At 35.3% G+C, this 9,392-nt stretch overlaps 2 protein-coding genes across 6 annotated transcripts; one reads left to right on the top strand and one right to left on the bottom strand.

The window, feature by feature from the left end:
• The first annotated feature begins 402 nt into the window (after nt 1–402).
• On the top strand, nt 403–3,934 carry LOC147521242 (uncharacterized). 2 transcript variants are annotated; one of them, XM_086600903.1, is made up of 7 exons: nt 405–625; nt 719–765; nt 1,263–1,407; nt 1,512–1,707; nt 2,483–2,612; nt 3,001–3,177; nt 3,440–3,934. In XM_086600903.1, exons 1-7 carry the CDS (start codon nt 454–456, stop codon nt 3,587–3,589), a joined length of 1,017 nt encoding a protein of 338 aa, XP_086457029.1. In that variant the 5' UTR covers nt 405–453; the 3' UTR covers nt 3,590–3,934. The 2 variants fall into 2 exon arrangements, with proteins under 2 accessions (XP_086457101.1, XP_086457029.1); XM_086600975.1 differs by lacking the exon at nt 3,001–3,177 and having other exon boundaries at nt 403–625.
• An 884-nt stretch (nt 3,935–4,818) lies between these two features.
• Nucleotides 4,819–8,319, bottom strand: LOC147521241 (myb family transcription factor MOF1-like). 4 transcript variants are annotated; one of them, XM_086600812.1, is made up of 6 exons: nt 7,559–8,319; nt 7,390–7,466; nt 7,260–7,299; nt 6,675–6,825; nt 6,271–6,514; nt 4,819–5,364 (listed from the first exon to the last, which is right to left on the bottom strand). In XM_086600812.1, the coding sequence occupies exons 1-6, from the start codon at nt 7,683–7,685 to the stop codon at nt 5,257–5,259; spliced, it is 747 nt and encodes a 248-aa protein (XP_086456938.1). In that variant the 5' UTR covers nt 7,686–8,319; the 3' UTR covers nt 4,819–5,256. The 4 variants fall into 4 exon arrangements, with proteins under 4 accessions (XP_086456938.1, XP_086456739.1, XP_086456812.1 ...); XM_086600613.1 differs by having other exon boundaries at nt 4,819–5,367; nt 6,675–6,828; nt 7,559–8,317; XM_086600686.1 differs by having other exon boundaries at nt 4,819–5,367; nt 7,559–8,317.
• Between the last annotated feature and the right edge of the window lie 1,073 nt (nt 8,320–9,392).

The following is a 9,392-nucleotide window of genomic DNA, read 5'->3' as shown; positions in this document are numbered from 1 at the left end:
AAATGTCCTAACAATTTTGAGTTTGTTTAGGTGTGTCCAGATAAAATATGTCTCTAAAACTCCACCCTTTTCTAATATAGTAAGATATTGCAAACTAGTGAAGTATTTAGGGCGTGATGACGTGGTTCTTAATAATGAAGCAAATTGCACGAGAAGTGATCCGAGTACTAGACTCTAGAATCCATCTAATTTGCTATTTGTCCATGAAGGAAATGATAATGATTATGGATTTATGGGCATTGAGGGGGAGTAAAGAGGAAGAAGAAAAAAACAATTCTACATAACCCAAAACTAAAAGCCCAGCCATGACGGGCTTACCACCAGCCCAACACCTTAACGCAAGCCCAACCCAACTTCTGACGGGCTTTCATCTATTGAAAAAAAAAAGCCCAACAATGACCCTTAAACCCTAAAAAACACAGAGAAGGGAAAGAAGAAGAAAAGAGGTTAACAATGGCAGAGGAGAAACAAGAAGAAGAAAAAGAACTCAAGTTGACCAAAGAAAAAGTGATGACCCCTTGGGAGCAACACTCAGCAGTAATTAGCATCCCTCGTTTCGATTACAACGCACCTTCTTCTCTTCTCCAACACTCTCATTCCGGCTTCCTCATTACTTGCCCCATCAGTAAGTTCTTCTTCACTTTTGTGCAATGAAGTTTTTTTTTCTCCATATTCAATTTCATGAGCTGAAACTGCTTTGAAATGTTGTTTTTATTAGAGAGGGAGAAAAGTGCCACAAAAGAAGCCATTTCCATCTTATCAAAGGTTTTTATCTAAAAGTTGCCCATTTTCATTTTAAAATGTATGTTAGTAACTTAGTATAGTATGTTCTATTTAACACTGTAAATTGCGTAGTGACAATTTCAGACCATGGTTTTATAGAAATGCTTGACATGTGATTAATATCTTGACAGGATTTATAATGCGCACAATATGTAATTACAGAGCCATATATGGTTATCTTTGATATTGGTAATGTTAGACTAACAATCTATATGTGGGAATATTTTCCAATCAATGGACCTATGCATTTGGATTATCAAAGTATAGGCACAGCCGTGTCCCCATTTCCAAGATACCGTGTACTTACGTTAGACACGAAATACGTATATATGACGTTGGTACTTAGTTTTCTAGTTATTTCTGTTACTAAAACTTCGGACTGTTCTCTATTTTCCAAGTTGAAAGGATTTTCAATTTTAAGGTCAGATAGTTTGTTTTTTTGGTATTTTTCACTTAAATTTAGTTTGTGTTTATCGCAGTACATCCAATCTTTGAAGGAGAACAGTTTTCGCAGTGTGGAAGATTTGGAAAAAAATGTGGACCTAAAGAGAAGAAAAATTATCTTAGAGGAAACAGCTCATGAATGTGCCAATGATGTAGAAATCAAGGGGAATACTGATAATGGTAATTATATTTTGTAAGATTCGCTTACTTTCTAATCCTCTTGGAAATGAGATCAGTTTGCTGTTATACTGACAAACGCGTCTTGTCGTAATTGCTGAAATCAGGTCAAGGTTTAAAAGAAACTTCGTCGTCCTCGGCTCTGGTGGAAGGAAATGGTGAGAAGGAAATTCTCTCACTGGTCAAGCTAACAAGGAGCGGATTACTTCTTTTTATCTTCCCAAAAAACAACTCATCAGACTCTACTGATATTGTCTCTCAAATATTTCATTCTCTGGAATCTGGAAATCTAAAGTCACTGAAGTAAGATATTTGCTCACTCCTAGTGCCTTTTCATATAGAATGCACGAATTTGAATGTTTTCAAATTTTTTTTTTTTACTGCAAAGGTTCTTTATATCAGTAAAATCTAAATACATAAAGGAATACATATTGGTAAAGGAATACATTTTCCAGGTGTAAATCTAAATTATGCTCTAGGGTATTGGACCCGGGCTTGAGAGTCCAACAGCAATGACCTTGACCAACTGCACTGCTTCTATTTGCTTGTAACCCAGGTGGCAAATCCTTGTCATTACAGGTAAAAAGAAAAGCATATAACCAAGACAGGAGACTAGTAAATATGTCAGGAAGCCAAAAAACAGGAGCAAGTGAGAACGAATGGGAGTCTAAACATGTGAAATGTATATTGAGATATTTCTAATAATGGAAACAAATGTAACAACAAAATAGATAAAGTGTGAAAATCTGTAGTTTTGAACTATTATTCAACTAAGAAGAAGGGCTCTTGCTTCTCTAAATAAAGCTTAGAAAAACTTCCAGTATTTTGTGGTCTTTCTCTTTTTCTATGGAGTTTTTCTACAGTGAACATATGATAGAGGTGTTCAGAATTGTTTTCTTGTCTTTTTAGTGTTGGCATGGAAATGTTTGTTGGTGCTATTGGTGTATGTGTGTGTGCATGTATAGTTTGCATTGGCTAGTGCAACAAGTTCATTTTATATGTCTGAGATTTTCTGTTGACATAACTATGAAATGTCTAACTGATTTAACTAAAATGAAATTAATTTTATGCAATGCAGGTGGTGTCATCGTATATTCCCAGTCCAAGCAACTTGTGGACTAAATGAGAACGATCTTTGTGCAGTTGTGTCAAATCTTCTCAAACTGTTCTTGGATAGTGAACAAAATAAATTTCAAAAGCCTACAAAGGTACCATATTATAAAATTTTACCACAAGTTCGAAGCCTCTTATAGAGTGAAACAACAGAACTTCAATCTGTATCACTTCTTGCTTGTTTACTATAAAATAACACTCACCACTCCTTTTTGTCTGGAGATTTTGTAAAAGTTATTTCCTTCTTTTACACAGTTGGCCCTAATTTGGACCCAAGTACCAAGCAACTGCTAGGTCCAATAGAGGAGATGTGGTTGAACTCAATTGTACACAGAAATGTACTTAAAACTTTACTAGGGAGGGACTTGAGTCAGGAGAATCGTTTTTCTTGAGATCCGTGTCTCTGCAGAAAAAAATGTTATATATACATGTTTACCTCATATATGTTTATATTGGTCGAAAGATTCTTATTTGACATTGTAGTTTGCAGTTGCATATAACAGAAGAGGTATGGATGAGACAGAGTTGAAGAGTCACAAGAGTAATGCAAAAGATTCTAATTCATTGGCTCTATTGGACCGCAACAAATGCTTTGCCCTTGTAGCAAGTGTCATTAAAGATATGATAACAGATTCAGTTGTTGACCTTAAATCCCCAGAGGTGAAATTCAATAATTTTGTTCCTCCAATGAGTTATTTTGACAATTTCAGCTTTTTATTTGTTTTGTCTTTTTGTCTCAGCTTTTATTTGATGAAGGTTCCCATTTTTGCCAAACCATTGCTGTAGTTCACAATACATACCCTGATGTGTCATTTTGTTTCTAATAGTCTACCCGTACCTATTAAAGAGACCATCTTTTGCACTAAGTTGATGTTATTTATATGGTTAACTACTTGTGCTGACCCGAATAATATATTCTCAGTTTGCCGTACTCATTGAGTTGCTACCTCTTTCTCGGATGCCAAATGGTTCTGTGGTGGTTGCTGTTTCAGTTCTTCCCCAGAACCTCATCAGTACAAAACCAAAGCTCTTGATCAAGGCATTAATTTCAGATGGGAAAAAAATGAGTTAAAAGGTTTGCTGATGGAGTTTTAGTAGGACAATCTTCTGGGGCTGCTTGTATCATTGGCTCATAGCTCGGCCGTGTAGCCTTTCTGGTTCATGAGAAGTCAAGTTTTGTGAAGGGTAAAGATTCATTTTGCAATAGCTGCTGGTGGTAGTTCTTCACAAGGAAATGTTGTCTTGTATATTTTATGTTATTTCTTTCTGGACAATGTATGTTGTGACTTGCGAGCTGGGTATTCTGTTCAAAACAAATGGTAATGCTGGGGTGCGTGATTTTATTATGCACTCACTGTTCTAGTTATGCAATTAAAACCTGCCGGTGCTGAATGATCAAAGCAGATTATGGTGAAAATGTTCTCCATGAGATGAAATTAGTCTTTTTATTTCACCAGTATTTATTTTATTTTATTTTTTAAAATAAGTTTATTGGACTATTGGAGGGTACATTCGTGTCGGTAGCTGTAGTAAGTGCAATGAAAGAACGAGTCAATCAGAAAATCTTTGTATGGGATTATTAACGCGAGGCAGGGAAGGATTTTCATACTTCCATTGCCTCGATAAAAAAGGTCTCGTGGAAATTCTTCACAGCAAGAAGCAAGTTTTCAATCAAAGTTTCGTGCGCAATCAAATACAACTTTTGCCTGCATGTGTAGTCAACTTTGCCATGTAGTCCATATCAAAAAACAAAAAACTTTGTCATGTATTGAGGCCGTGTCGAAATTCTAAACCTCTTATTATCAGTTATCACTACCTCAATTTTTGTATACATGTTCATGAATCATGATCCACCTAAATCAGATCACCCACTTGGCATATAACTGGTTTTAAGAATCAAGAGGTGCCAAACTTCTCATATCACCTAAATAGACAATGATGATGCTAATACTTTTGAACACGGAATCCACAGAGCTTCCAACCCTCCATGGTCAATAAATTCCAAGCCTAAGTGAGGAACGTTAACATTCAACTCATAAGTAAGTTGCATTTTCAACGTTTTTGCCTTAGGCATTCCGTGTTCCAAGTACAAGCAGGCTTTGGTGTATTTACAGTAAATACAGATCGTAATTGAGATGTGTGGGCAATTTTAAACTTTTAGTGCGTGGCAAAGCACGTCATACATATATCATCACCATCTATAATATTTGGCAAGATAATAAGATAATAGGGAATCTTGAATCCAATCTCATCGAATTCAGCAGCTGCAAATTAATAATACAAATGATCGAAAGAGAATACTTGGAAACCAAAATTAGTTATATATGTCAACCATTGTGTCAATAAGAAGAATAATACCAGAGAAACAACCTGATTATAGTCCATACTCCATAGAGTCTAGGAATTCGAAACATAAGTGCACCTCAAAAAAACTAAAAATAAATAAAAGCCTAAAGGATAACTGGATAACTAGATGTCTAGATGGGTATGTATAATGTGCAAAAAGATAGGGATTTCATGAGAAACAAAAAGAGATGTACACTTTCCTACACTATGTACTAAGCAAAGAGATAGATAGATCTAAGTTGACACCACGCTTGGCCGGAGAATGAGAGCAGTCTTTTGAATTGATCATGGAGGAAGACGAAAATGCTTCTTCACTAATCTCGCTAGTCGACGAGGCATTGCTCCTATGAGTAGAGGGAAGCAACGAGAGTGATAATGAAAGCACGCAACCACCTACTTCTTCATCATCTGATTGATGCTCAACTGTATTTGATCACCATTCTCCACAGTACTTATTGCGTTCTTCCTTCCAGATGAAAACAGCTGTTCATCTTGCATAGGCTTCTGTGGAATAAAACGATTTAGCATAAGACCGTTAAGCCCAGACACTGTAGTAATGAAGAGGAGACAATTCATTTTCATGGAACAATACCAACAAGTACTAGTAGAGAAATTGAACTACAGTATAATAATGAGTACTTCTCTGTATAACATTTAAGTGCACCTTACTTTTGTATTGGGTTATAACTTAGAACTAAGAACAGCAAAGGGCCTCATCCATGATTAACCTTGAGAGTTATAGAATACTTCAGTGTAATGTGACCCAAATTCACATCATAAAAGAAATTTCGACCAACTTTCGTGCGGATCATCATATGGCTATGTTCAGTGTTGGGTAGCCATGGAATTTATGCAAATGTGGATCCAAGGACATTGTCCCATAATACACTCCACCAAAACCATGCAAAAAGGACCATCTATACTGTCCTTCATTTAAATCGTCCTGCATCCTAGAGAGGGACAGAGAATCTAAAATATATTGGGATATTAACCTCATTTTTGCCCAAAATATATCTCATTTACTTAGTTGAGAAAATGGGGGCAAATGTAAGTAAGCAAAAACTTTGGTGCTGATGAAGGGATGCATAGTTGGGTTAGCATATTCATGGAGAGTATCCAATACTGCTATGGTGGATTGGTGGTCCAGGCCGGTAGAGCATTACAGCAAAACTTATATTGTCATATTTACTGAACCAAAAACAAGAAAAAAATACCAAAAGAGAAATGAGACCATTCATTTTAAAACGAGTCATTCCATGCAATCTTTACATAAAAATATCAATATGAGACTGACCCTACGGAAAGAAGGTCAAGAATTATACTAAAGTAAGTTGAGAGAATAAAAAGGCCAGGAAAAGTGAGAGAGAGAAAGGATTGTATAAAGTATAGTATATATGTTAGTAGTACCTTATAGAATGCAGATTCTTCTGTGTATGGGCATGTAGCATTGAGCTTGCAAGAATTATTTGGCAGAGAGAAGAGTGTGTTTGGAGTCTCCGTCTGCCATCTGTAACACTCCTTTATTCCTTCCCTTTTCTCAGCATTGTGTTGCAGATAATCATCAAAACAGTACGGAAAGGAGACTGTCTCACATATTCTTTCACTGCATTGCAGGTTTTGAGAGATGGAAGAACTCGTCTCTATTCTAGCTCTGATGTGTAAACCAACAAGAAACAAAAAGAAAAGTTTGAGAAACATGGTTCGACACTCCAACCAAAGTATGAAAAAGGAGAGTGCATGTATGTAGCTTTCCTTTCTTTACTTATTTCTCTTTTGAATCTCATGAAAAGCTAAAAAAGCAACAAGCTAACCTTTTTAAAGGAAGAGAACTGTAGAGGGGTTGATGAGGCTCAAAATCCTTGATGGGTTTTGAAGAATGAAAGAATCCCAGCTCACTCTCCCCATCAACACATCCATCATGATAACCAAAAGAGTGATTGCTTTGTTGGGTTGAAAGCAAACCTGCTACACAAACACAGGAAACACATGTTCACAAGGAGTAAGTTTCTTAATGATTTTAAGCAAACAAGTTTACCCGTGAAATTGAAGTAGAAAGAGATGGGGGAAAATGTTGAAAATTTTGTCATTAAATACTCTATTATTTTAGGTAAAGTACATCAGCTTTCTCAGAAACTAGAGAATGAAATAAATGAAAGAAAGAACCAGTATTTATTTTGATTTCATAACTTTCATTAAAGAAGCAAGAACAGTAAACTGCAAGTGAGGATTTAAGTTAACAAACTTGTTTGAAAAAGTCCCTTTAGTAGAAAGTTTAGAGGAATTCTCCACCATGGGATTAATGGAATGAAAGAAAAGAAAACAAATAAGAGCAAATCATAGTTGAAAAGATAAAAAAAAAAACGTTGCTTGCTCTTTTAGTAGAAAGTTTCCCATACCTTGTCTGCCGATCAAATCACTCCTCATGCTCCTATACATCTGAAGTTGACAAATAACAAGAACATAGAATCAAATATTTTAAGTGACAAGAACATAAAGCATAACACAAAAGATGAAGAAGAAAAAAACCTGGAGATGGCTTTTAACATGAGAAATGGTTAGTCCTCTAACATCCATAAGTTGAAGAACAAGCTTGGGTGTGGCTTCTACAAAGTGAGAAAACAAGTAAAAACTGTCAGACAGTAAAAAAAGATAGTAGTGGGAGTGGGTAAAAAGATAAGGAGTTGCTAAAACTTACTATCTTGGCCACCAAGCCTTTCAATGGCATGAACAAAACAGTGATGAAGTTCAGGAGTCCATCGAAGTCGAGGAACCTTAGACCTGATATACTGTCTCACTGATCCATTTCTTCCACAGCTACCCATTTCTTCACTCTCTTCCTACGATAACAACTCTGGGTTTTCGAAGCAAACCTCAAAAATCCTTCTTTTTCAATGGCTTTTTATCTTGAGCTAATGGGCATCTTTTTTTTTTCTTGCTGCTAAAAACTCAAAAAATGCTTACTTTCTCTCACCTGTTCTCTATTGCTGGAGACAGATGTAACTTTTTATAAGAAGATTTGGTCTTATGGTTGGAACTGTCTAGTCAAGGTTTAAAATCTTTTTAAAGCCACATTAAGCAGCACAGAGAAAGCTCAGAGACAAAAAGAGAGAGAGAGAGAGCTGATGCAAGAAAATTATTATTATTTTTTCAGTAATTAGAGTGTAGAAAGATATATAGAGGATCACGAGAAAAGGAATGAAGAGGCTGGAGTGCCTGTAAATTCCTTTTGATGTCTTAGCATTCTGGTTCTGTTACCCTGCAAGGAAAATTCTTCTTTACTTTTTGCATCACGAGCTTTTCTGATCTCCTTGAAATCATTACATTTGTATACTCTTTGACCTTAAATTCTCTCTCTCTTACCTGCCCCTTCTTCTATCTCTGTCTCTCTCGTCAGTTCTCACAAACCAACAACGTCTTTGTTTCTTATTATGATAAACAAAAGCCCATGAAGTCTATGCAAATTTGGTTTTTAATTATATATATATATATATATTCTCTGCACAATCAGCAGAGAGAAGTTCCCTGTATATGCCTTCCTTTTACACAACGGTAATTTTTTTTTTTTGTGTAAATGTGTTTTATCCATAGTTTGGGATTTCAGAATTCTGGTAAATCCAAAAACCGAAATCCAATAAATTTCGACCCTATTACATTCGGAATTTCAAATTCTTTTTGAATTTCAATTATTTCAACACTATATTCAAAATTCCAATTTTTTAGAAAACTGAAATTCCAAATGGAATTTTAGAGTTTTCGTTCGGAATCACGAACTATGGTTTTACCATGCAAATGCAATAGCATTCAATGTCAATAATGATCAACACCCTTACCATTATATTGGAGTTTAATTGCGGTCCAACCGTTCCTGGTAATCTTTGGCATTGCAACTGAAATAACGCTCAAGTTATTAGTCCTCATTTGGGCTCTATAGTATCAAAAATTTCCTAATTTTGTGATTTTTTTGTTTTTTTATGTTGAGTAAGGTATAGTTTTCGAGTTGTAGCCAGTCAGGATCATAGTTCGGGATTTTAGAATTTCAATAAATTTAAAAATCGAAATCTATTAAATTTCGATTCTGTTATATTCGGAATTTCAAATTTTTTCAGAATTTTGAATATTTCAACTCTATATTTAAAATTCCAATTTTTTGAAAAACCAAAATTCCAAACGGATGGATATTGACCAAATTTACTAAATTGATTAAGTCATGATTGGTTGTTATACAAGAAGGAAAAAAATGGAGATAAGAGGTAAAACTATCCATGACAGATCAGCAAAATATTATACCAGGTCAAATTGGTATACAGTAACTCAAGGCTCTGTGCGTCATTGACAATTTGACATGGTGTTAAATGGAAATTAAAGTAATTTTCATACTCTAGTTGCTTTTTAGCTGGTGTGAAAGGTAAAAAAAGTAAAAACATTGGTTTGTGCTTATTTCTCACTACATTGAATCAGTCCAAGTCCTCATTTCTTGTCAAAAAAACAAAAGTCAACTGCGTGAAAGGATAAAAAAGATTAGCCAACAA

This window comes from Coptis chinensis, chromosome 1 (genome assembly GCF_015680905.1).
Source record: "Coptis chinensis isolate HL-2020 chromosome 1, ASM1568090v1, whole genome shotgun sequence".
In the NCBI taxonomy this organism is placed as follows: Eukaryota; Viridiplantae; Streptophyta; class Magnoliopsida; order Ranunculales; family Ranunculaceae; genus Coptis; species Coptis chinensis.
Note: the sequence above shows the minus strand (reverse complement) of the source record. Positions and strands in the feature narration are given on the sequence as shown.

Excerpts from the sequence above, each read along its gene's own strand:
- LOC147521241 (XM_086600613.1), bottom strand. The coding sequence starts at position 7,685 with ATGGGTAGCTGTGGAAGAAATGGATCAGTGAGACAGTATATCAGGTCT. Across the intron at positions 7,300-7,389 it reads ATGTTAAAAGCCATCTCCAG|ATGTATAGGAGCATGAGGAG; the intron begins GTTTTTTTCTTC and ends TGTCAACTTCAG. Across the intron at positions 6,515-6,674 it reads AGTTCTCTTCCTTTAAAAAG|AGCTAGAATAGAGACGAGTT; the intron begins GTTAGCTTGTTG and ends TTTACACATCAG.
- LOC147521242 (XM_086600903.1), top strand. The coding sequence starts at position 454 with ATGGCAGAGGAGAAACAAGAAGAAGAAAAAGAACTCAAGTTGACCAAA. Across the intron at positions 626-718 it reads CCTCATTACTTGCCCCATCA|AGAGGGAGAAAAGTGCCACA; the intron begins GTAAGTTCTTCT and ends TGTTTTTATTAG. Across the intron at positions 3,178-3,439 it reads TTGACCTTAAATCCCCAGAG|TTTGCCGTACTCATTGAGTT; the intron begins GTGAAATTCAAT and ends ATATATTCTCAG.